This window comes from Macaca mulatta, chromosome X (genome assembly GCF_049350105.2).
Source record: "Macaca mulatta isolate MMU2019108-1 chromosome X, T2T-MMU8v2.0, whole genome shotgun sequence".
NCBI classification, from domain to species: domain Eukaryota; kingdom Metazoa; phylum Chordata; class Mammalia; order Primates; family Cercopithecidae; genus Macaca; species Macaca mulatta.
The window spans coordinates 84,187,292-84,215,234 of record NC_133426.1 but is presented as its reverse complement, the minus strand read 5'-3'; the positions used below and the strand labels follow the sequence as shown (position 1 = coordinate 84,215,234).

Below are 27,943 nucleotides of genomic sequence, written 5' to 3'. Positions count from 1 at the left end.
TTTCTTCTGTCCATCACTTTACCTGTTGTTCCAGAGCAATTTCATTATTTTAGGTACCAGAGGTAACCTAGAATACCGTCTGCAATTTTCACACTCTGGAAGTACAGTGTTATATTAAAATAAGTCACAGAGGTAGTCTCTTTTAGCTACCTTAGCATGACCTCTAAACAAAGATCCATAAAATTGTATCCTTTAGCTCTGTGAGTGTGGCAAGCAAAAAAGCAAAGGCTTCTCCATCCTCCACAGAGACAACAAGGGTGTTAAAAGGTCACAATGAATAAAATGCCTGGTTTCTTTTAATTAATTTTTCTACAGGCTGTAACAACACTACTTAAAATTTAAATAAATTCAAAGGAAAGTTGATTTTCCCGCACTTGAGGCAACAATTACAAACTATTCCAAATATTTCAAGAAAGGATTTCCAATCTGATACTCAAAACTGATGTGAAGTTCAGCCTCTGGTGTAATGTGAAGAATAAATAAATAATCTAAAAATGGCTTTAAAATAATTATAAACATCATGTCTGCAGCTTACTCTCAAATAGTTCAGAAAAAAATGTATGTATGTGTGTGTATATATATAAATGTATATCTATCTATTAAGAGAGAATGATAAGCGATGTAAAATATTAACTGTGGAACCTGCATGAAATTGGTAAACAGGAATTCTCTACTACTTCTTGAAGTTTTTTGTAAGCTTGAAATTAGTTAAAAATAAAAAGTCACAGCCGGGCGTGGTGGCTCACGCCTGTAATCCCAGCACTTTGAGAGGCCAAGGCGGGTGGATCACAAGGTCAGGAGTTTGAGACCAGCCTGGCTAACATGGTGAAACCCCGTCTCTACTAAAAAAAAACACCAAAATTAGCCGAGCATGGTGGCGTGAGCCTGTAATCTCAGCTACTTGGGAGGCTGAGGCAGGAGAATCGCTTGAACCCAGGAGGCAGAGGTTGCAGTGAGCCAAGATTGTGCCACTGCACTCCAGCCTGCGTGACAGAGCAAGACTCCTTCTCAAAACAAACAAACAAACAAAAATAAAAAGGCACAAAAAGGAAGGAATTTAATCAAGTATTTAGATTGCTTTAATTGGTTAGTGATTACTTCATATATTATGCCTTTTTACTTTAAGGAAATGATGATATAGATAGTCAGGATAAAAGGCATCTCCCATTTTTCTATCTCTATTTTTTTTTTTTTTGAGATGGAATCTTGCTCTTGTCACCCAGCTGCAGTGCAGTGGCGCAATCTCGGCTTACTGCCACCTCCGCCTCCCAGGTTCAAGTGTTTCTCCTGCCTCAGCCTCCCTCCCAAGTAGCTGGGATTACAGGCGCCCACCACCACGCCCAGCTAATTTTTGCATTTTTAGTAGAGACGGGGTTTCACCATGTTAGCCAGGCTGGTCTTGAACTCCTGACCTCAGGTGATCCACCCGCCTCGGCCTCCCAAAGTTGTGAGATTACAGGTGTGAGCCACTGCGTCTGGCCTCTCAGTACCTCTTTTAAGATTTATAGCTCACCTAGGACTAGTATGATACAAAGGCAAAATGTGTCAATCCTTCTGTATGAGAATGGGTTGCAGAGGTAGACTGTGAGACCTGGATCAGCACTGACACTTACACTTAAAAAAATGGGTAGTTACAATTCTGGTGAAATCTTAAACTCTAATCTCTAGCAGAATCACAGAATGCAATCATTTCATATCAACCTTTTGTCCCGATAATATGGGTCACTGTAGTTAAGCTCTATCAATTATTTTATGATGACACTCACTATGCCAAGGTTTTTTTACCTACCCATCATGGCCATTAGTATGTATGTTATAAGCCCTAACAGATGCAGGGCATATAACTGGCTCCTGGTAATCATTTGTTGAATAATTGATTCCCGGGGCCCTTAACAATAGTAGGTTGAGGTAAAAGACATTGCTAAAAGTTACTGAGGCCAGGCATGGTGGCCCAAACCTGTAATCCCAGCACTTTGGGAGGCCAAGGTGGGTGGACTGCTTGAGCCCAGGAGTTTGAGAACAGCCTAAGCAACAAAGTGAGACTCCATCTCTACAAAAAATACAAAAAAATTAGCCGGGTGTGGTGGTACATGCCTATAGTCCCAGCTACTCAAGAGGCTTAGGTGGGAAGATAGCTTAAGCCCCGAAGTCAAGGCTGCAGTGAGCCGTGATCATGCCACTGCACTCCAGCCTGGGCAACAGAGCGAGATTGTGTCTCAAAAAAAAAAAAAAAAAGTTAGTGAACATGCTGCAGTCATAGTTCCTAAGGAGTAGGTAGATGCTATACATGGTGCCAGAGAATGTTCAAATACTCCTGAATTCCATTTACTAGTTTGATCACCTAAGGTAATTAAAAAGTTGCTTTTACTCTGCTCACATCTGTTATATAAACCCTCATAAAATGCTAGCTATTTTGGCTGGGTGTGGTGGCTCACACCTGTAATCCCAGCATTTTGGAAGGCCGAGGCAGGCGGATCACCTGAGGTCAGGAGCTCAAGACCAGCCTGGCCAACATGGCGAAACCCCGTCTCTACTAAAAATACAAAAATAGGGCATGGTGGCATGCACCTGTAATCCCAGCAACTCGGGAGGTTGATGCAAGAGAATTGCTTGAACCTGGGAGGCAGAGGTTGCAGTGAGCCGAGATCACACCATTGCACTCCAGCCTGGACAACAGAGTGTCAACTGTCTCCAATAATAACAATAATAATAATAATAATAATAATAATAATAAAATGCTAGCTATTTTAGCTATCCATATTGTGTTAAATCTAAGCACCGAAATGGGCAGTTTCTCCTGTATCTTTGAGTCTTCATTCTGAAGGCTCCCATGTCATGTAAAACTATGATCAAACAAATTTATATGCCTTTTCTCCTAAAAAAAAAAAAGCTATTTTAAATTATAATATTTAATATTATACAGTCATGAGTCACTTAAATGATGGGAATATGTTCTGAAAAATGCTTTAGGCAATTTCATCATTGTGTGAACATCACAGAGTGTACTTACACAAAGCTAGATGCTCTTTGTATTTATATATATTTTTTCAGATGGAACACCAAATGTCCCAGCACCATTAATGAATATCATTTCTCCTGCTTGATCTGCTATGCCAATATCAAATGCCTTATATGAGGTTTCTATATATGCTCCATTATAATCTTATGGGACCACCATCGTCTATGTGGTCCATTGTTGATCGAAATGTTGTTACGACTGATATTACTATTGCCTTCAGTCAAATTTCTGGACTTGTTTATGTAAACAAAGTTATTATAGATTTAACTTAGAGATTTAAAGGTCAATGCATCGCATTATGTAGATCAGTGTTCTCAAATTTTAATGCGCAAATGGATTACCTGGAAAGCTCATTAAAATTAAAATGGAGAATTTGATTTACTGGGTCTGCAGTAGGGCCAGAGTCTGATTTCTAACAAGGTCCCAGGTGCTGCTGGTCTGTGAACCACACTTGTAAAAATGTAAGTCGCAAAAATATAAACCCAACTGAATAGAAAAAATTCTGTTTTTGAGTCCTATCTGAAAGTTTATGATGCCCTTGCTTACTGTAATGACAGATACCATATGTGAACATGAAAAATATTTCAGTTTTATACCATGTGATATAAGATTATATTTGGGTTCCTATATGTCAGAGGCATAGGAATATTACAATGTAAGTAACTTGTTTTGGTGATACTGATATAAACTAATTTATGTGGTGTTCATTATTGACAACATAATCCCTTATGCATATCAAAGTATTTTAATTTAATAGAAGCTCTGAGAAATAATCCAACATTATGAAGTAGTGAAATGTGAATCAATATAATTTCAAACACTGTCATTTTCAAAAATTTTAAAAAATGTAAGTGGGCCAGACACGGTGGCTCACGCCTGTAATCCCAGCACTCTGGGAGGCCAAGGCAGGCAGATCACCAGAGGTCAGGAGTTCGAGACCAGACTTACCAACACGGTGAAACCCTGTCTCTACTAAAAATACAAAAAAATCAGCTGGGCATGGTGTCGCGCACCTGTAACCCCAGCTACTTGGGAGACTGAGGCAGGAGAATCGCTTGAACCCGGGGCGCAGAGGTTGTAGTGAGCCAAGATCGCGCCATTGCACTTCAGCCTGGGTGACAGAGCAAGACTCTGTCTCAAAAAGAAGGAAAAAAAAAATTAAGTGGTGACAGGTAAAACAAAAGTTTGCTGAAACTAATTTCAGTTATTTTTATGACTCCCTGATATAACTGCACTTATTTCCAACTTAAATTTTTCTTCTGGTTTCATAATTATTTCCTTTTGCAATTATGGATTTCCTATACTTTGTTCAGGCTTTTGGTACTAGAGTCTCTTTAACATTTTAGTGTTCTATATGAATTTTCTGATAGAGAACTATGTATCTCATTTTTAGAGCAAAAGAATCTAAAGGCCAGGCATGGTGGCTCACGCCTGTAATTCCAACACTTTGGGAGGCAGAGGCCAGTGGATCACGAGGTCAGGAGCTCGAGACCAGCCTGACCAAGATGGTGAAACCCCATCTCCACTAAAAATACAAAAATTAGCCAGGCATGGTGTCAGACACCTATAATCCCAGCTACTCAGGAGGCTGAGGCAGGAAAATTGTTTGAACCTGGGAGGTGGAGGTTGCAGTGAGCCGAGATCATGCCACTGCACTCTAGCCTGGACGACAGAACAAGATTCCGTCTCAAAAACAAAACAAAACAAAAAACAAAAAAAGAATCTATTTTTTAAGATTAGATTCTAATCTAAAATCTATTTTTTTTTAAAGACAGGGTCTTGTTCTGTCACCCAGGCTGGAGTACAGTGACATGATCACGGCTCACTGCAGCCTTGACTTCCAGGCTTAAGCGATCCTCCCATCTTAGCCTCCTGAGTAGCTGGGACTATAGGTGTGTGTCACCATGCCCAGCTGATTTTTGTATTTTTTGTAGGGACGGGGTTTCATCATGTTACGCAGGCTGGTCTCGAACTTCTGCGCTCAAGTGGTCTGCCTGCCTCAGCCTCCAAAAGTGCTAGGATTACAGGTGTGAGCCACCGTACCTGGCCAGATTCTGAGAATTTCAGATGGTAATGTAAAATGGCACAGCTACTTTGAAAAACAGTCTGGCAGTCCCTCAAAAAGTTTAGTTGCCATAGGACCCAGCAATTCCACTCCTAGGTATATACCTAGGAGAAATAAAAACATATGTTCATACAAAAATTTGAACTCAAATTGTTCATAGCAGTATTATACATAATAGGCAAGAGAGTGGAGACAATCCAAATTCCCATCAACTGGTGAATGAAGAAACAAAAATGTGATATATCCATACAATGGAATAACATTCAGCAATAAAAAGGAATGATGTTCTAATACATACTACAACATGGATGGACCTTGAAAACATTATGCTGAATAAAAGAATCCAGGCACAAAAGGACAAATGTTGTATGATTCCACTTAAATGAGGTACCTAGAATAGTCAGATTCAGAGACAGAAAGTTGAACAGTTGTTATCAGGAGCTTGGGGAGGGGAAGAAGAAATGGGCAATGACTGCTAATGGGCATGTGATTTCTTTTGGGAGTGATAAAAAAGTTCTAAAATTATATAGTGATGATGGCTGGAAAACTCTGTAAATATACTAACAACCACTGGGTTGTGTACCTTAAATGGGCAAATTTTATGGTACGTGAACTATGTGTCAATTTTTAAAAGTGAGAATTCTCACTCATAGGTGGGAATTGAACAATGTGAACACTTGGACACAGGAAGGGGAACATCACACACTGGGGCCTGTCGTGGGGTGCGGGGAGCGGGGAGGGATAGCATTAGGAGATATACCTAATGTAAATGATGAGTTAATGGGTGCAGCACACCAACATGGCACATGTATACATATGTAACAAACCTGCACACTGTGCACATGTACCCTAGAACTTAAAGTATAATTTAAAAAGTGAGAATTGTATAATTTCTACCATTTGTCATCAATACAAAAGTTAAGAACTAAAAATTAATAATGGTATACCTCTGAGTCCTCTCTCACTGACATTAATCTACCATAACAATTTAGACATGTGTTTAGTAAAATCTTTTACTCAGCTTCAGGGAGTCTAAAAAGGGAATATTACTATTTGATATCTTTCATTCTAATCAGGATAGCAAAGATTAATTATATTGTCTAGAAATTGGTTGTAAAACTTTTCAATTGTTATTTCAAGCAAAAAATTTCATCTGGGCATTTTCCAGTTTAATTCAAGGCCAGGTTCAATTCTGGTTCAAAAGAACAATTTCACATAATTAAATTCCATTGAATACAGTTTTTGTTTCAATTCAAAGGTAAGAGCTGTCAGGAAATACGAAAACTTTGTGACGGCTCTGGAGTCAGTTTAATTTGAATGCCTAAATATAAAATTATAGTTAAAATCCTATTACTTATTTCAATTACTTTTGTTTTTAAAAGAGCACTGGTTTTCCCCATTATATAAATACATAGCTACATACATACATTCTTATTGTAAAAACAACTTATAAACCCAGGAAAGCACAATGGAAACAAAAATCACATTTATCCTACCACCCAAAGATAATCACTGTTAAAATTCTGGTTCATGTCCTACCAGGAATCTTATTCATATACATAAACAATATATACATGGTATAAGTTCAGATACATTTCTTTATAAAATGTTGATCACAGTATATATATAGCTTTTCAGCTTTTTTTTTCATTTGACAAAATATCTCAGACAGCTTCCTGTGGCATTAATTATCTTTAATGCCATAATGTTTTATGACTTCATAGCATGTCATCATGAGTTATTTATAGTTGTACCATGAGTTATTTATTGTTTCCAGTTTTTAAATATCATAAGCAATTATACAAACATCCTTATGCATCTTTGTATACACTGTTGGCTACCTCCATAGGACTTATTTGCAAAAGTGGAATTACAGTGCCTAAGAATCATCTCTCATTGATAAATGCCTAAAGCAGCGCAAAATGGAAGTAAAAGAACATTAGGGTAATCAAAGAAAAAATGATAATTACCTGACAAGGTAGCATCAAATCCCATGTCTTCTATTGCTCCTCTCAAGGTTTCTGGAGACGTTAGTAAAGGATCATACTCAACAGTCCCATTGCTATTTGCAAGGGAGACTCGTATGGATTTTACACCTGGCTTTTTTGATATGACACCCTCAATAGACTGCACACAGGAATTACAAGTCATGCCATCAATGTTTATCACAGTTTCTTGTGTCAGAGGCTGGCTAACTACATTCAAATGAGTCTTCTGAAGAGATGAGCTGGAGGGAGAGTTTGAGGTACTCTCAACTTCACTTGCGATACTAACTCTATATTGCCCTGGTGATACAGCCTCTATTGCTTTTCTCAGGGATTCTGGAGTGACTGAGCTTGCATTATACTTCACAATGGCAGACCTATTCTCTAGAGAAACTACTATGCTGCTTACATATTGGAGTGCAGATAAAGTACTTTCAATATTTGACACACATGATTTACAATGCATGCCATCAATGATGAAAGTGGCTGTTGAATTATTGGTATATGATGGGCTCCTTTGCTGTGAACCTTCTGAGGATTTAACTGGTGTGTTCTTTAGACGTTCTACATCAATAGCTCCCAATTTGAGGTACTTGGGCTGCTTTTTGACAAATGCTGGAAAGCCCATAGCTTCAATCTGTTTTTTCATTTCTTCTACTGAGATAAGATGAGGTTGATAAACAATGGTAGCTTCTTGATTGTCCAGGGAGACTAGTTAATAAAAAGAAACATAATTAATTTAGTTATTCCTGGGCTACTTCAGAAAACATCCTGTTTTCTAAATAACCACAAGTAATTGTTTCTTTCTCATTCTTGTCATCATCTTTTCTTAATTTTTTTTTTCAGAAAATGTTATTGGCATAGACTAGAAACAAGTAAGAGATAGGACCACTGTAGCTATGGTCTCCAAGTTTCTCCATGCCTGAGTAAAATATATTAGAGGTAAAGAGTACACTAGTCATGTTGTGTTAAGAATCCTGAATTCCATGAATTGCCAACCCAGCTGCCTTTTCTTCAGTTCAAGGTTTATGTAACCTTTAATTATAATCATTACTTTCCTGACATTAATCCTGGGAATATGCTGTACCTCAATGATACAGCAAGCACTCTAGTCCCATGGATTCAAAACTCATGCTTAAGAAGAAAGGAAAAAGTTAAAAGATCAAAACAGACACCTAAGCCTTACAAAACAATCAAACAACACCAGACACATTACCTTTAATTCGCTGAACACCTTGCAGTTTCCCAATCTTTCCTTCAATGGTGCTAGTACATGAATGGCAGGTCATCCCTTCCACTTTCATCTTCAGCATGACTTCACCAGCTTGAGCCATACTATGATCTTCACAAGCTCCTGACTTTTTCTCCAGTGTTCCAGTATCTAAACTGAGATCTGGAACTAGCTCTTTTATCTGATTGGCATTCACTATAGAAGGGATTATTGTCACTGCTACAGCTCTTTGCTGAGGGTAAATTTTAATGTGTGTCACACCCTTGGTCTTGAGCAATGTGCTTTGGATATGGTCCCATGGCAAAGCCAGTGAAGCCGTAACAGTCAGAAACAAGGTGTCAGTTAAAACAGGGAGAGGGTCAGGATTATGGAGAACAGCATCAAAGCCCATGTCCTCAATAGCTTCCTGTAGGGTCTTTGGAGTCTGTAGTTTAGGGTCATAAATAATAGTTGCATTTTTTTCTTCCAGTGATACCTTTTGGAAGGAAATTCCAAAAGTCAGTTTAATTAAATTCTATCACATAGGATTTAAAATATCAATCATCACACCACATTCAAGAAGAGTGAGACAACTCAGTCTAATGGAGTTTCCCTATTAGTTTTCATTTTTACTCTTCTTGTTAGAAAGAAACATAAAATGTCTTGTGTACCTACAAGAATGGTAAAGTTATATATGCAGACATATGTGACTATGGTACCTATCAGGCATTTGAAACATGTATATTGACAAACACACCCTAGAATTTCACAACAGAGTACAAGCTACTCTTTCCTTCCACCTCCTTTCATAAATTACTCCAACACTTCACACTCTACCAACTGAAAAGGTTATACATGAAACAGGATCAGCTCCAGAAAAACAAAAGGTAATATAAAGTTTAATCTTTTAAAATGTTCAATTTCCTAAAAATATGTATAACTATTATATATCATTTTTAAAAAATAAAAATAATGTTCAATTAGGATAACTTTGTTGGCAAGAAAAAGTATAAACATGCCAGTTTATGAGTGAAGGCAGTATTCATAGGATTTTATAGCATATACTCCTATATCCCCCTAAGTCACTAGAGCATACTATTAATTTTGTTCAAAATAAGAACATCTTTATTGTTTTGCCCAATTAGATGATAAAACAATTATTATATTCTTAAAGCTTAGTTACTGCATATAATTTAACTACTGTCATGACTGCATCTCTTTGGCTGACATCTTACAAAGATTCATGATGAAGATACATAAACACACACACACACACACACAGACACACACACAAATATCCGGTTGGGAGTCAAAACATTTAAATTCCAGCATCAATTCTCCACTTATTAGCTAACCACACTTATTAGTTCTACCATCTGAAAAATGAGAAAATATGTCCTATTATCTTCCAGGGCTATTATAAGGATCATATGAGTAAATAGATAGGAAAGTTCTTTGTAACAGCAGTGAATTTATAAAATTAAACATTGAGCAACTACTATTTATTGAGCAACTTATTATGTGTGTCAGGAACTGGGATTCTCAGGATACAAAGCTGAACATGTCACAGGAACAATAGGACAGAGAATACAGAAAAGGGATACCCATTCATCCCTGGGAATAGGGGTCAGAAAAGTCTTCTTAGGAGAGATAATACCTGAGTGTTAAAGGACAAACAGGAATCAGCAAGGATATATGAGGCAGGGAATTTCAGACGAATGGAAACAAAAAAGTAGAGAAAGGTAAGAGGCTTGAGAATTCAGCAACTGCTCTATTATGGGGTTCTATATGCCAATTATGGTTGTGATTTATCCTATAGGTAATAGAAAGCCATGGAAAAGTTAAGCAGAGAATTATGTGATTAGATTTTCATTTTAGAGAACGATCATTCTGGAGGCAATGTGGAAGATGACAGTGGAATAGGGTGGAGTGATACAGGAGGGAGGACTATCAGCTAGGAGGCTACTGCAATAGTAGTGCAATAGAGGGTCTGAATTAAGACATGAATATTGGGGACAAAGAGAAAAGAGGCAGCTCCAAGATACATTTAGGAGGATAGGGCCTCCTAACAAGATGTATAGGGTAAAGGAGGTGACTTGAATGACTTAAAGGTATCTGGTTTGGGACAGTGGATAGATAGATGGTGGTGCCATTAACTGATATCAGAAAGAGAGGAGGAAATCAGGAAGAAATTAAGAAGTTAAAGTGGAGGGAAAGGAGAGATGATAAATTCAGTGCTGGACCTATTGATTTTTGAGATGGCAGTAGGATATTAATATTCAAAAAGCAGTTAAATATGAGTGTTATTAATTTCTAGTGAAAAGCCTTGCTCTATAAAATAAAAACTCAAAGATATAAGTAATTCAGCATAGAAAATATCTCTTAAAATTGTCTACAATAGTTAGTTAAATCTTTTACTTATTTTAATGAACATATTTTTATTTTTTCCTTTAGCTTGATAATTGATGACTGTGTATTTGGGTGAAAATGTGAAATGTACCCATGGCATGGAAAGTTTCTAAGACTCTGATAATTCTACTTGGCTAGTTGGTTCTTAGGGATGGAGGAAATCACTAGCATAAATGATCCAAAACAGAAGTGGAGAAATAATTTATATTTGGTTTTGGATTATACTATATAACATTTTCCATGAAAAAAAAACGCAGAATAGTCAAACCACGTATAGTTGAGACATATACTACTGAAAGAGATGCAATATAACAGTAGCCACCATCAAATGAAGGCTTTTGTGTCCTTGTGTTTTTAGAGGGCCTCTTTTAAACTTTAATTTCACTCCCCTGAGGTGATTTTAGGATTAAGAAAATGACTGTAAATAATTTAAACTTTCTGACTAAAGGGGAAGATGGAGAACAGAACAGTAGTTTCCAGGGGTTAGAAGTAGGGAAAATGGTAGCAAGAGGGAGTTTTTTAGGGGTAACAGGGCTGCACTATGTCCTGATTGTGTTGGTGTCAAACAAATCTATACATGTGTTAACATTCACAAAACTAAAACAAAAAATTCATAGAACTATATACCCAAAAAAGTCTATTTTACCAGATGATTATTTTTTAAACAAAAAAATTATTAAATAAGATTAAAAATTCAGTTCCTCGGTTGCACTAGCCAAATTTCAAGTGCTCATTGGACAATGTGCTTAGCCCTACCAGACAGGGCGGATACACAGTATTTCCATCATCACAGACCATTCTTGGGTGGTATTGCTCTAGGTACTACTATACTTTTTCTGATAAAGTACCAAGGTAAAGGATTCTTGCCCTTCAAATACGTTGTATCTGGCACATCTTAAACAAGACCTGGTTCCCCTGTACCCACCCGCTCCCCGAAAATATCAATTTACCAACATAGCCAGTCAGAAATTGTTCTCATTTTAAAAGCAAAAATCATTTCGTCAGGCCGGGTGGCACACGCCTGTAATCCTAGCACTTTGGGATGCTAAGGTAGTTGGGCAGATAGCTTGAGCTCAGGAATTCCAGACCAGTCTGGGCAACATGGTGGAACCCTGTCTCTACAAAAAGTACAAAAATTACCCAGGCATGGTGGCACACTCCTGTAGTCCTAGCTACTCAAGGGGCTGAGGTGGGAGGATTGCCTGAGGCCGAACGTCAAGGCTGCAGTGAGCCAAAATCGTGCCACTGCACTCCAGCCTGGGTGACAGAGTGTGGCTCTGTCTCAAAAAAAAAAAAAAAAATCACTTTGTCACTGGATGGTTTGCTATACTTTCTAACTGCTTTAGCCTATCTTTTATTTATAAAAGGCATAAGAAAACTATGCATAAAATTCTATACAAAAGAGAAGTCAGAGTACCCTATGCTATTTGCACGCTGCAGATGAGAAAACACTTCCTTTAGTAAATTCTATTTCTGTTTTAAAAACTGACCAACCACACTCAGCACAAACAAAAGTATCCGTCTTCAGGGTTAACAGCACTCAACTTTTCCTCTGAATGTTAGATAGCAAAGAGACTTTTCAAACCTAAGGTCTCAAAGGAAACAAATTCACAGTACAGCTCTGGGTGCTAAATCTTTGAGCAGGAAGTCAAAATGGTACTTATAGGCCAGGCACGGTGGCTCACACCTGTAATCCCAGCACTTTGGGAGGCTGAGGCGGGTGGATCACTTGAGATCACAGTTTGAGGCCAGCCTGGCCAACGCAGGGAAACCCGTCTCTACCAAAAATACAAAAATTAGCTGGGCGTGGTGGCGCATGCCTGTAATCCCAGCTACTCGAGAGGCTGGGCCAGGAGAATCACTTGAACCCGGGAGGCGGAGGTCGCAGTGAGCCAAGATTGCGCCACTGCACTGCAGGCTTGGCGGCAAAGCAAGACTTCGTTTCAAAAAAAAAAAAAAAAAAAAAAGGTACTTACGTATTCAACAAATATTTAGTACGTATTCAACAAATATTTACTGAATGCTCATTATGTGCCGGCAGTATGGTGAGCATTTCCAGGCAAACTCCATACAGCTGGAAAGTGCTGGCGGCAGTCTGATTCTGGGTCTGTGCTGCTCTCCTTTCATACGTCCTCTAACCCCAACCCCTGCTCCAAAAATAATCTCCCTTCTCTGCCCTATCCCACCTTCCTCATTCCCCACATTGCTCCAATATTTCAACAGCTTGTCTTTTTCTCATAATCTTTTTTAGGAACCAAGGCTGTTATTTTTATTTTCAGAGGAACTATTTTTCCATTATATCAATCGTTCCTCTGGGCCAGAGTGGTGACTCATGCCTGTAATCCCAGCACTTTGGGAGGCCAAGGTGGGTGGATCACTTGAGACCAGGGGTTCAAGACCAGCCTGGTCAACATGGTGAAACCCCATCTCTACTAAAAATATAGAAATTATCTGGGCATGGTGGTGGGCGCCTGTAATCCCAGCTACTCAAGAGGCTGAGGCACAAGAATCGCTTGAACCCGGAGGCGGAGGTCGCGCCACTGCACTCCAGCCTGGGCAAGAGAGTAAAACTCTGTCTCAGGAAAAAAAAAAAAAAAGTTCCTCTGAAAATAAATGTAACAGCCTACAAATTATAAATATAGCTTATAGGAAAGACTGACGATGGAGGACTATTCTCTGTTATTTTGATAAAGGCAGTAGTGGGAGAGAAAAAAGTAAAATATACCAAACGTACTGTGTGGCCTTCATAGTATTAATGGTGGTGTAGAGTGCTGTCACAGGGATTGTAAAGATCCTTTATTTTAATCTTTGTGGTGTTCTGTGTCTCTTGAAATGTCAAACATGAAATTCAGGCACAGTATACTTTATTTGCATATGATTTCTGTATAATTTGCATAAACCCACAAAGACTGCATCTTCTATTCTTAGGCAATATGAAAGCTAGAACCTTAAACAAATCACCCTACCTCTGAGGGCTTCAGTTTCCTGAGACTAGATAAAATAATCTTTTCAGTTCTAACTTTCTATAAAAACTAAAAAACTATGTTACTGCCACTTCTTAGGTTGTCATCAGTACATGTTTTCTCTTCTGTATTCTTTCTTATTTGATAAGGAAAGGTGCTATAATCTGAAAATGTCCCTCAAAAATTCATATGTTGAAATCCGAATTCCCAAGGTGATAATATTGGTGGGAGGGCCTCTGGGAGGTGATTAGATAATGAAGACAGAGCCCTCAAGACTGGGATTTGTGCCCTAATAAAAGAGGTCCGAGAGAGCTATCCTGTCCCTTCCACCATGTGAGGACACAGGGAGAAGGTGTGCCATACATGAACCAGGAAGTCAATCCTCACCAGACACCAAATTTGCCAGCACCTTGATTTTGGACTTCCCAGCTTCCAGAATTGTGAGAAACACATTTCTGTTGTTTATAAGCCACCCACTTTATGGTATTTTCTTATAGGAGCCTGAACAGAATAAGACAAAGGTGATCCAGGTTCCTATATGAAGGCCAGGAAATTGAATAAATTGCCCAAGGAACCCAACAAGAAAATGAAAGAGCTAGGGTTCAAATGCAGGTGTATGTAACTCCAAAATCTACACTCTTTCCATCTATAAATGATTAGGCTAGATAATCTACAATTTCCTTGGAAAACTAAAATTCTATGTCTATGTTTGAGCAATGTATGGCTTATAAATAATCTGAACAGTATACAATATTTCTAGTGTTTGAACCAAATTTTAGTTGTTTTTTCCCCTCACATTTCACATATTCTCCCATGCTAGTTTAAATTTGAAATGGTTTTAAAACATATTTGAGTTTTTAACAGAACTGACAATCAGAACATTCTAATATTTCCACATTTTTAAAAGTCACTATGGGAAAATAACTTAGCTCAAGTTTTAGCACATTGAAATTCCTTTTAATCCCCCAGGAATCAATTTATACACGATCATAATAAATTCAGGTTAGCATGCTGCTCAGTGTGGGAGTCTTCAGATAGTTTAAAGCTTACTTTCTTACACTTTCATATAACAACTCAACATAAAGGTAATAAGAGATTTTTCACAGCTTGAAAGGATTGTTATTTTATAGATGTGGAGACTGAAATCAGAAAAGTGAGATGATTAATCAATTATCCTGAATGTCTAATATGTTTGATTCACCACCCATAATATACTTTTGAATCAACTAAAAACTATTTATAATAAACAAAACGATCCTCATTTATAATACATACAGTCTCAATACAAATTACATTATGGTTTGTTGAAAAATAAAATGTGTTTACATTAATAGGGCAACACTCTATTTGATATTTCAATATAGAATATTGAAAATTAAAATATCATAAGAGGAAGCCATCAAGCTCCATTAACATTTATCCTATTTGAGTAACTTAAATAAAGGTTACCACTTTAAAACTTTTAAATCAGATTATAAACTAGAAAAAGACAATTCTTAAAAACTAAATAATAGTTCAAAATCAATCTAAAACTTCAAAAATCAAATATTTTAAGATGAAAAAGATGCATATTCTGTTAGTTTTTATTACGTTGTAGCATTGCTTTTCACGAACTAAACTATCTTTAAACTGAGTACTTTGTCAGAATTCTCATTTCTAATATATTCTCATTCTCTCCCTCTCGCTTTCTTTCTCTCTCTTTTTAAAAGACAGGGTCTTGCTATGTTGCCTAGGCTGTTCTCAAACTCCTGTTCTCAAGCAATCCTCCCACCTTGGCCTCCCAAAATACTGGGATTACAGCATGAACCACTATGCCTGGCCATTTCTAATGTATTTTCACTTTGCTTCAAAAATTATACAACAAATGTATGATTGTTTGCTATAAAAATATAAATACAAAAATATACAAAAGAAATAGTGAAAGTCCCTCTTTACACCATTCCTTCACTACTAATTTTTTTATCTTGGATTTGACCTTCCCCTGATCCTCAGAATAGAGTTCAACTAAATCAGAAACCTAATCCTCTTTGAAGCTGATTCTACATCTTCATAGATAAATGATTATTACCTACTAATGTATAATAATAAAAATGCCTATGTTACCCTAATATAGTATTGGTGACAGAGCACCAGTTTGAAAAACAGAATATTCAATGCACTGTCATTTGCCATAGAAAAAGCTAAGAAGCCAAAAAAAGAGTCCCACATAGAAAGAAAAAATATTAGATGGGTCTCTATATATTGATGTGGAACAATATCTAAGATATATTTGCTAATTTAAAAAAAAAGCAAGGTGCAGAATGATGTGCATAGTATGCTTCCATTTTTAGAAAAAGTGGACACACACACATCAAGTATATATACTGATGTACATGTAAACAGTTTTGGCCAGGCACGGTGGTTCACGCCTGTAATCCCAGCACTTTGGGAGGCTGAGGCAGGCGGATCACCTGAGGTCAGGAGTTCGAGACCAGCCTGGTCAACATGGCACAAAACCCGTCTCTACTAAAAGTACAAAAATTAGCCAGGCATGGTGGCAGGCACCTGTAATCCCAGCTACTCAGGAGGCTGAGGCAGGACAATCACTTGAACCCGGGTGGCAGAGGTTGTAGTGAGCCGAGATCACACCACTGCACTCCAGCCTGGGCGACAAGAGCGAGAGATTCCATCTCAAAAAATTAAAAAAAAAATTTTTTTATATTAATAGTCTTTCTGGAAGGATACATATACATAGGACAACTGGTTTTCCTTGGGAGAGGAATTTTACTCTGTATATGTGTTACTTTTTCAATAATAAAAACACCAATTAATTGTAAGGGGAGTAACGAATGTATTTATTGATCCAAAGGAGGAATTTAGTAACTGCTAGCATTTATGTAGTCATTTTCATTTTATTTTATTTTATTTATTTATTTATTTATTGAGTTGGAGTCTTGCTCTGTTGCCCAGGCTGGAGTGCAGTGGCATGATCTCAGCTCACTGCAACCTCTGCCTCCAGGGTTCCAGCGATTACCCTGCCTTGGCCTCCTGAGTAGCTGGGATTACAGGCGCACGACACCACGCCCGGCTAAAGTTTTGTATTTTAAGTAGAGATGGGGTTTCAACATGTTGGTCAGGCTGGTCTCGAACTCCTGACCTCGTGATCCGTGATGTGGTCATTTTTCTAAAGGATAGTCTATATTAAGAGAATGGACTATAGCCTTTATCTAATCAAAGGGGAAAAGCACTTAAAAAGTTAGCATTGTAAGTTTCAGGGACAAACTAATTTGTTAATAAAGCATTAACCTTTGGAATCATTCAGTACTTATATCTTATTAAATTTGTTTTTACATTTCTACTTTCAAAAAGGCCAAACAACCCCAGAGAAAGATCTTCACATTATCTGCCTATTTTACTTTTCCTTTGAACAGACTACCGGGGTGATTAAATTAAACTTCAGGTTAATCCCTTTAAAGTCTACAGTCTTAACACTGGCAGGACAAACAAGAAGATTACATTTATGTACTGTATAACTTAGGACATAATTTCCAAAATGTATTTAAATTCTAAAGTTGCAAAGGCAAACAGTCATATTCTATTTATTCCAAAATTAGAGATTTCCTGACTATTCACTCTCTTTGAATTCTGTTAATTAAAGCTCTAATCTGTTCTGCTGTTGCATTTTACAATAAAACAACTTACTCAATTTAATATCACAATTATATTACTTCATTCCAAACACTACCAAGAGCTCCTTGACTTAGTTGAAACACTCTTCTCTCCAAATCTGGTTTCTAAATGAACTGCATCTCAGGCTTAATTATAATCCTAGAAGTTATGATACAGAAATATTATTTTTTGTGTACATTTCTTTTTTAACTTTTATTTTAAGTTCAGGGGTACATGTGCAGGTTTGTGATATAGGTAAACTTGTATCATAGAGGTTTGTTGTACAGATTATTCTGTCACCCAGGTATTAAGCCTGGTTCCCATTAATTATTTGCAGAAATTTTAAGCTTTAACATTCTTTAAAAAGTAATCAATATTTATGTATGATCATGTTGAACTACATTCTGACTATAAATTATGTTTGGGCAAAGACAGTTTTCTATATGATGTCTAGAAAGAGAGGAATTCACACTTTGTGGCGTCTGAAACTTAAACAATTTGAAGGGCCTTCTTTAAAAAAAAGAATACAAAACCATAAACAACAAAATTTTGTACCAAAGAAAATATTCCGAGCGCATAACAAAAATCATAAGTTATATGGCCGGGTGCAGTGGTTCACACCTGTAATCCCAGCACTCCGGAAGCCGGAGGGGGGCGGATCATCTGAGTTTGAGACTAGCCTGGCCAACATGGTGAAACCCCATCTCTACTAAAAATACAAAAATTAGCCGGGCATGGCGCCGCGTGCCTGTAATGCCAGCTACTCAGGAGGCTGAGACAGGAGAATTGCTTGAACCCAGGAGGGCGAAGGTTGCAGTGAGCCGAGATCGCACCATCGCATTCCAGTCCAGACGACAGAGCAAGACTCTGTCTCAAAAAAAAAAAAAAAAAAAAAAAAAAAATTTAAATCACGAGTTATAAGTTTTTAAAGCTAACAAATATCATAAAAATCCATAACAAAAACATTTTTATTAATAATGCCTGATATACCTCTCTGATACTTTCTTTTCCTATATTTTTGGCTGTATATTCTTTAGCGCTTCATTTGACGACTTTATAAAATCACTTGTATATAAAGAAAATAAAAATAGTTAAATATTTTCTCTAGATAAAATTTTTTTAAATTAATGATAGTTTAGAAATGTTCCTTTCAACATAACAACTAGGCATTGATAAATTTTTAGAGCTGCTGTCAAATTTGAGAAAAGAGTTTCTTTCATATATGAGCTGTAAGACTTCAGGGCATTTCAAATTTACTTGTGAAGTGACTAATCTTACATATTCTTTGAACTGGTAACATTCATTTACCAGTTTTACACTGAGCCCCACACCTTCATGTCATGATGCTTAGTGAGTTGGCACCATGAGTAGTAGGGGTGTTCCAAGAAGCCATCCCTATATCAGAATTCCTTGCAAAAACTCCACTATACACAGAAGTGACAAAGAATCACCTATATAGTCAAATAGCCTACTAACCCCGAACTAAACATATCCCCAACTCAACCTCCCCTTAGTCACATCCCCAAAATGCTCATGGCCACTCCAATATCACGCTAACACAAAGGGGAGGTCTAACAGAAGAGTCATCGAAGTAGAAATGGACAATGGTCTTGAAGGGCTGTGGTTAAATTTTTTTTACTTTTTCAAATTGTACAAAAACACATGACCATGTAAACACACTGCTGATACTCCTTCTAGAGTCTTAGAAGGTCAATGCAAATGAGGAGCTCTGAAACTTAAGCTTCATTAACTTCACAGGAAATCTGTCTCTGGCCCTCGAAGACTTCACACTTAGTAAAATATTTTTTAAAAAAAGAAAAAAAAGAATAAAGGTTACTAACATAAGGGCTTTTGACTGAAAGAAGAGAGGCAGAGTTGAAAAAGGCAGAATAAGTGTATTTTCTTTTATTTTTAGCAATGAAATTATGAATGTGCCCTGGAAAGTAGTCTTGAGTATCTGTCACCGGGATTTGTATAAATCACTGCTGACAACACAAAGTGCTTTCATATTATATTGCTGCTATTCTTCATTTTCAATGTAATCAAAATTCAATTGCATTTGTTTGACCTTAAACAGATCTTATTAAGCAGTGGTGAACTTTGGGAAGATGCAGTGGAAATAGTCATCTTATATATGACTGTGATGCAAACAGGCTGTTTTGGGAAGCAAGAATGTATTTGCAAATATCAAAGCAGAATCTAGTTTTATAGTTATGCATGGATATGTTGGCAGAGACAAATATTCACCTACAATAGTTTACTAGACAGAGAGTTGAGGGTTTTGGAAAATACTTTAGCTGTCAGTAGACAATAAGTACCTAAGTCACTTGGCAAAAAATTACATGAACTAGTTTCCAAATGGTTAAAACAGCTTTACTGCAATTAGCAGACACTACTATATAATTAGTAAGGTTCAGCTTCTGTTCTGGCCCTCAACACCAGCCCCACCTTAGATCAAGTGGAGGAGGTTTAATTAGTTTCATTTGAGGATAAATCAAATGCATGTGTCATACTTATTACTCATTGAAATTAAGCGACTCATTTTTAAAGCGTTAGCACTGAGGTTGCAGAGCTACTTTTGCTATTCTCTTTCCTAATCAACAAACTGCAAAATATGCCTTTAACTTTTGCATAGATATGATTAGGGGAAAATATTTTTATATAAATTTGAATATTTTGAAGATAAATACATAAAATAATTACCTGTCATCTCTCAGCTTTTCCAACTTGGCTCTTTCCCCAAAGATCATTAAAGGCAACTGTATCCCTGTTCGGGGATGTTGCTGGGAAGAAGCAATGTGGGAGCCTCTAAGACTGGAGTTATGCCATGGTAGATGGTGAATACAAAACAAAAAACAAAACAAAACAAAAAAACTCTACCTTTGGAGCATGTGAAAATGGAAAGTTCCTATCTAAGTATTCACATGGATGTCAACAGTACAGAAAACTTAGGAGAAGGAATACATACTATGCAAATAAAACTTTTCTAGCCACAGCTATCAACATAGTCTTAGCTAATCAGAGTGTAGAGTCAAGAAATGAGAAATACTGCATTTTCCCTCACACAAATAGTAATGTGGATCCAAAGTTTACTCTCTGGCCAAGATGAATATAAAACTTAGACATGGAAAAAATCACCTACAGTTTCAGATTAGGAAGAGAAGAATTGTCCACATATTAGCACCACACTTCATAGGACTCTTGAATTAAGGAAATGTATCAGACTTCATAGAGAGTAATGATGGGCTAATCAGCCAATTTTGGGTAATAAAAACAAGGCAAACTGAAACCAATCTACTCAAGATCTTATGAGAAATCAGAATTTTAGATAAGAATACTGCAGAGATAAAGTATAAATTCTGTATTTCACTAAAGAGCCAAGACTATTTTGAAATCTCTGAAAAATAAATGGTAAAAATTAATGTTTAGATCAAGAATAGTTAAAAAGTAGAGCTGTCACAAGTATCTGATCTGGAGACACAAAATATTGTAGTTCCAATGTAATCATTCATGCCCTTAAAAATATAATGAGCTTCTGATAATTAGAAAGAATCCATCATGTCCCTAATTTTGAATTTTGTGCTAAATCTGATGTCCAGTTGGACAAAGCTTTCATTATAATGTAAACATCTGCTCCTGGTAGTATGTCAAAAAAATGTATTGCATGTGAATCTCAACTAGTCATAGGAAAACCATTCTGGTATTGATGCAAGCTGATCAAATTCCAAAGGGGCATTAACTTCCCGCTATTACTGTAATGAACATTGCATAAAAGCAAAATTACAGAGAACCTCCAGCAAATAGAATTACCACCAATATAAAGTTGTTTTAATGACAAAATAACATTAAAATGATAAGTATATTACACAAATGAGAATACAACTCAGCTAAAATGACACATCCAATACTGACTCATTAAGGCCTGGCAGTAAAAATAAACATGTTTAAGAGTAAGTAATTCAGGCCGGGTGTGGTGGCTCATGCCTGTAATCCCAACACTGTGGGAGGTCGAGGCGGGAGGATCACCTGAGGTCAGGAGTTCCAGGCCAGCCTGGCCAACATGGTGAAACCCCATTTCTACTAAAAATACAAAAAATTACCCAGGAATGGTGACGTGCACCTGTAGTCCCAGCTACTTGGGAGGCTGAGGCACAAGAATCGCTTGAACCCAGGAGCCAGAGGTTACAGTGAGCTGAGATGGTGCCACTGCACTCCAGCCTGGGCGATAGAGTGAGATTCTGTCTTTAAAAAAAAAAAAAAAAAAAGTAAGCATAATATTTAAGCAAAAGCTTCTGTATGTTATTGTCAATACAGTAGGAATCCTCAAGCTTTTGGCATGAGATACTGTTAATTCTTTGGATCCTGAGATACAAGTTGGAGAGAAATAGGAAAAAAATATGTTCAAAAACAAACTAAATAAAGCATGGGAAAGAGTACTGAAATTATATATACTACAATTAGGGCTGAGAATTGCGAAGAGTGACAAGGGAAAGGGGCGGGTAGGGGTGGTGGCAGGGGGTGGCCGAAAGGCTTAGAAATGGCAACTGGTATGGAGATATACTACGAAGTTCCAATCTACTAGTCAGAGACATCTACCTTAACAGAATACAACAGGCAGGAAGGCCTAGACCAACTCTTAGGACCATCCGCAAAACACATTATTAACTTCAACTGATAAGAATGGCATGCAAATAAATAGCAAGGATTTTTCTAGGTGATGGGTATAGGGTAGATCCTTGTACTATTAATAGTTTCTCCACCTTTGTGTATGTTTGAAATTTTTAATGAAAAGTAAGTCTTCTTTGACCAAGTGAGGCTTATCCTGGGAATGCATGGCTGGTTCAACATTTGAAAATCAATCAGTGTAATTCACCATCTTAACAGACTAAAGGAGAAAAATCATATGATCATCTCTATATACAGAAAAAGCACTTGACAAAATTCAACATCCATTCATGATGTTTAAAAAAACCCTCAGCAAACTAGTAATAGAAATAACTTCATTAATCTGACAAATAGCATCTACAAAACTCTACAACTAACACAATGCTAACAGTAAATGACTGAATGTTTCCCCCCACCATCATTCACTCTCACCACTCCTAATCAAAATTGTAATGAAGGTTTGATAATACAAGGGAAAAAATAAAAGATATACAGACTACAAAGGAAGAAATAAAACTATGTGACCAGGCGCGGTGGCTCACACCTGCAATCACAGCACTTTAAGAGGCCGAGGTGGACAGATCACTCAAGGCCAGGAGTTCAAGGCCACCCTGGCCAACACGGCGAAACCCCAACTCTACTAAAAATACAAAAATTAGCCCGGTGTGGTGGCATGTGCCTGTAGTCCCAGCTACTTGGGTGGCTGAGGCATGAGAATCACTTGAACCCAGGAGGTGGAGGTTGCAGTGAGCCAACATTGTGCCATTGTACTCCAGCCTGGGTCACAGAGTGAGACTCTATCTTAAAACAAACAAACAAACAAACAACAACAAGAAAAACTATTTATATACCTTGATGACATAATTACATAGAAAATCCCAAGAAATCTACAAAAAAGCTAGTAGGTTTGATAAGTCAGTTTAGCTAGGTTCCAGGATACAAAGTCAACATACAAAAACCTCATAATGAACAACTGAAATTAAACTTAAATTTAAAATTTTAAAAACAGTACCATGTATAACAGCATTCAAAAACATAAAGTACTTAAAAATAAATCTAACAAAATATGTACAGAAACTGCATGCTGAAAACTACAGATTGCTGATAAAAGAAATCAAAGAATACCAACATAAATAGACATATACTATGTGCATGGATTGGAAAACTCAATATTGTTAAGATGTTACTTCTGTCCAAATGGATCTGTAGAAAAAACACAATCTCAATGAAAATCCCAGCAGATATTTTTATAGAAACTTACAAACTTTAGAATCCATACAAGATTCTAAAATTCCTATAAGATTTAGAATCCATATAAGATTCTAAAATTTATATGGAAAGGAAAAGGGCCTAGACTAACCAAAACAATTTTGAAAAAGAAGAAAGAGTTAAGGAATCACAGTATCTGATTTTAATGCTTATTTTAATACTTATTATAAAGCTACAATAACCAAAACTGTGTGGTATTGGCCAAAGGACAGACATACAGATCAATGGAACAGAATAGCGCAGAAAGAAATAAACCAATAAATATATGGTCAATTGATTTTCAACAAAGGTTCACAGGCAATTCAATGGAGAGAGAACAAACTTTTTAACAAATGATGCTGGGAAAAATGGATATTCATATCCGAAAAAAAAATTAACTTCAACCAGTATCTAACAATGTATACAAGTTAATTCAAAATGGATCATAGACCTAAACATTAAACCTAAAATCATAAAGTCTTTAGAAAAAGACATAGGAGAAAAATCTTTGTGACCTTGAGTTAGGCCATGATTTCTTAGATATACTAAAGCATAAGGCATAAAAGGAAAAAAGGTGGATAAACTGGAATTCGTCAAAAATAAAAACTTCTGCTCTGCAAAAGACACTTTTTAAGAGACTGAAAAGACAAGCCACAGACTGGAAAAAAGTATTTGTAGAACACATATCTGACAGAAGACTTATATTCAGAATATATAATCAAAATTCAGTAACAAGAAAACAAAGAAAACCCAACTAAAAATTTGGCCAAAGGGTTTAACACACATTTCACCAAAGAAGGTATACAAATGCCTAATAAGCACATGAAAAGATGCTCAACATCATTAGCCATTAAGGAAATGAGAATTAGTGACATAATATTACATACCCATTAGAATGTCTGTAATTTAAAAGACTGACAATACAAATTGTTGGAGAGAATGTGGAGAAAATGGAACACTTTCAAAGTGGAACACAAACATTGCTGGTGGGAAGACAAAATGGTATTTCTACTGTGGTAAATCATTTGGCAGTATATCACTTACCAATGAGGACACCACATATGGGCTCTGTCACAACTATTCAACTCTGTGGTAGTGAAAAAAAGGGCTGTACACAATACGTAAATGAATGAGTGTGGCTGTGTTCTAATAAAACTTTACATTACTAAAACTTTACTTATAGACACAAAAATTTGAATTTCACATGCTTTTCAAAAGTTCCTAAATATTTTTTTTTATTTTTTTTCAACCATGTAAAAATGTAAAAGGTATTCTTAGCTTATGAGCCATATGAAAGCAGTTGGCAAACTGGGTTTGACCTGCAGATCATCATTTTCCAGTCCCTGCCATATATGCATGAAGTTTCTTATGATAACCATAGGTACTTCATGCAGTATTCAGAAGGCTTTTTTATAACCTGAACTACATCTTTAACCACAGTGTATCTAGAATGTTGTTGATGCTCAAGGAATGTTAAACAATAATAGCGTCTTCAACTTAAAGTCCAAGAGTCTGAAAAAAACAAACAGAAAAACCAATAATAGAGTCTTTCTTAGGCATATCATACAAGGTGTACTAATAATTTTGGCTGGGCATGGTGGCTTACACCTGTAATCCCCACACTCTGGGAGGCCCAGGTGGGAGGATCACTTGAGTCCAGGAGTTTGAGATCAGCCTGGGCAACACAGTGAGATCCCCATCGCTACAAAAAATAAATTAAAAAATTAGCTGGCATGCAGCTGGGCGCAGTGGCTCACGCTGTAATCCCAGCAGTTTGAGAGGCTGAGGCGGGCGAATGACCTGAGGTCGGGAGTTCGAGACCAGCCTGACCAACATGGAGAAACCCTGTCTCTACTAAAAATACAAAATTAGCTGGGCGTGGTGGCACATGCCTGTAATCCCAGCTACTCGGAAGGCTGAGGCAGGAGAATTGCTTGAAACCGGGAGGCGGAGGTTGTGCTGAGCTGAGATCGCGCCATTGCACTCCAGCCTGGGCAAGAAGAGCAAAACTCCACCTTAAAAAAAAAAAAAATTAGCTGGCATGGTGGTGCACGCCTGTGGTCCTAGGTACTTGGGAGGCTGAGATGGGAGGATTGCTTGAGCCTGGGAAATCTAGGCTGCAGTGAGCTGTGATTTTGCTACTGCACTCCAGCCTGGGTGACAGAGCAAGATCCTGTCTGAAAAAAAAAAAAATTAAAAATAAAAACCAAAGTATACTAGTCATTCTCTAGACATTTTCTCTTCAATTTTTAATTGCAAAATAATCACCATGTTATAAAAGAAAAAGAAAACCTCAACCCATTGCCTGAGAACATATATTTTAGTTCAGTATGATATTCAGAGTAATAAGCAGTATATAAATACTCATATACTTATAATATAATATAAATCTGTAAATATACAACCACAATATCAAGATTCCATGTTCAGATGTTTTTAAATTGAAAATATATCTTTTTTCTTCAGAAGAGGAATAGGTCAAAGAAAACTTATTTAGCTTCAAGATAAGAAAAACAATAGTTTTTATTGCCAAATGTGTCAGTGTCTCTGCTTCTAACTCAGTGTTAGAAGTAATTTCTAGTAGAATTCTCTTCCATGGCATTTGACGTCAGTTTCCAAAGAGTAACTTACCTTAATGTGATGCACGCCATTCACTTTTCCAATCTGCTGCTCAATGGTCCAAACACAGGAATTGCAAGTCATACCCTCAACAGAAATGGTAACAGAATTCACACCCATACTTGGATCCATTTTGATTTCCTCTTTACATTCCTGTTAGAAACAATAAACCCATTAATTTCAGCCATGCAAATAATCTTTCCTTAACTTTTCCCCCACCTCCCCAATTAAAAATATGCTATATTTTATATATGCTCAAGTGTCATGTTTAAAAAATTAAAATCTGCTAGTAATAAAATATGGTAAGCATTCTTCTTGCTTAGAAAAAAAAATTCTCATTACCTTTGATGAAGTAAAGGAAAGTTGTTTCTACGGCTATGATAACTAAAAATAAAAATTTCAATACTTTAATACAAGTAACTAGCTTTCATAGAGTGCTTTCCTGATTACTAAAGTTTCCTATACATAATCTCATTTAACATTTGTAAGTAGAAATTAAGAACTAACCAAAAATGCCCCAAATCCTTACAACAGCCAGTGACGTCCCACATGATTTCCCATGCCTGTCCCCCTCGAATTTACCTGACCTCCTCTTCTACCACTCACCAAACCCTTCTCTGTGCCAGTCATACTGGCCTCCTGGCTGTTACTCATGCAAGGATGACTCCTCACTCAAGGCCTTCATTTTAGCTATTCTCTTGCTTTGGGACTTTCTTCTTCCAGATAACTGCTTGGCTAACTTCTTTGTCTGCAAGTCTTTGTTCGAATCTAACCTTAATGAGGACTATGCTGACCATCCTATTTAAAACTGCAACCTACATCCCTTCCACACAAACATACTCTGATTCCCCTTACCTCTGCTTTTTCTTTTGCTTTCATAGAACTTACCACCTGCTAACATACTCCATAATTTGCTGCTTTATTCTGTTTATTGCTTATTGTCTGCCTTCCTGTGGTGGTTTTAACATATGCCCACAAATTCTTTGCTACTGCTTCCTTCAAGAGGTGGAATTTAATCCTTTCCCCTTCAGTGTGCCTGAACTTAATGACTTGTTTTTTGGTTTTTGTTGTTGTTCTGTTTTTTTTGTCTTGTCTTGTTTTGTTTTGTTTTGAGACAGGGTCTCATTCTGTCTCACAGGCTGGAGTGCTGTGGCACGATAGCTCACTGCAACTTCCGCCTCCCAGATTGAAGTGATTCTCCTGCATCAGCCTCCCCAGTAGCTGGGATTACAGGCGCATGCCACCACATCCAGTTAATTTTTTGTATTTTAAGTAGAGACAAGGTTTTACCATGTTGACCAGGCTGGTCTCAAATGCCTGACCTCAAGTGATCCACCGGCCTCACCCTCCCAAAGTGCTGGGATTACAGGCTTGAGCCACCACACCCAGCCTAATGACTTGTTTCTAATGAATAGACTAAGATAGAAGTGACAAGGTGTAGCTTCCAAGACTAGGTCATAAAAAACATTGCAAGAGGAGAAAAAAGCATTGTGTTTTCCTTGTTGTCCTCTCTCCTGAATCATGCAATCTGGGGGAAGCCACCTACCATGCATGAAGACATACAAGCAGCCTTATGGAGAGGTTCATATGGCGAGGAACTGAGGCCTCATGTCAAAAACCAGCAAAGATCTAAGGCCTCCTGCCAATATCCAGGTAAGTGAACCACCTTGGAAACTGCTCCTTCAGACCCAAGTTAAGCCTTTAAACTACTGCATCCCTAGACACCACATCGACTAAAACTTCATGAGACACCCTGAGCCAGAACCACCCATCTAAGCTGCTCCCAAATTACTGAGTCATAGGAAGTCAGATAATAAATGTTTGTTGCTTTAAGCCACTAAATTTTGGGGTTATTTGTTACAATGCAATAATTAAGTAATACATTTCCCACTAGAATAAAAACTCCATTAAGATAGGACTGTTTTTTCACTGATATTAGGCTGAACCACCTAAAATCATCATAGTCAAACACTGGCAATTTCACATAAATCAATCTAATATATACCATGGAAACAGTGGTTCCTCTGATGAGGGGAAATGAGTGGTTAGGGAACAAGGGTGGGAAAAAGAATTTTCAGTGTATAACCTTTTGTACCTTTTACTTCAAATGGT

The 27,943-nt window shown here is 37.2% G+C and overlaps 1 protein-coding gene across 3 annotated transcripts in view; it reads right to left on the bottom strand.

Moving 5' to 3' along the window:
* The window catches only part of ATP7A (ATPase copper transporting alpha), a 143,846-nt gene that overhangs the window by 53,031 nt on the left and 62,872 nt on the right, over window positions 1-27,943 (bottom strand). For all 3 annotated transcript variants that reach the window (XM_015127720.3, XM_077989486.1, XM_077989487.1), the window contains exons 2-4: window positions 25,844-25,984; window positions 8,286-8,775; window positions 7,055-7,780 (exon numbers count right to left, since the gene is read on the bottom strand). In XM_015127720.3, coding sequence (XP_014983206.3) covers window positions 7,055-7,780; window positions 8,286-8,775; window positions 25,844-25,963 — 1,336 coding nt within the window. In that variant the 5' untranslated portion in view covers window positions 25,964-25,984. The remainder of the gene's footprint in view (window positions 1-7,054; window positions 7,781-8,285; window positions 8,776-25,843; window positions 25,985-27,943) is intronic.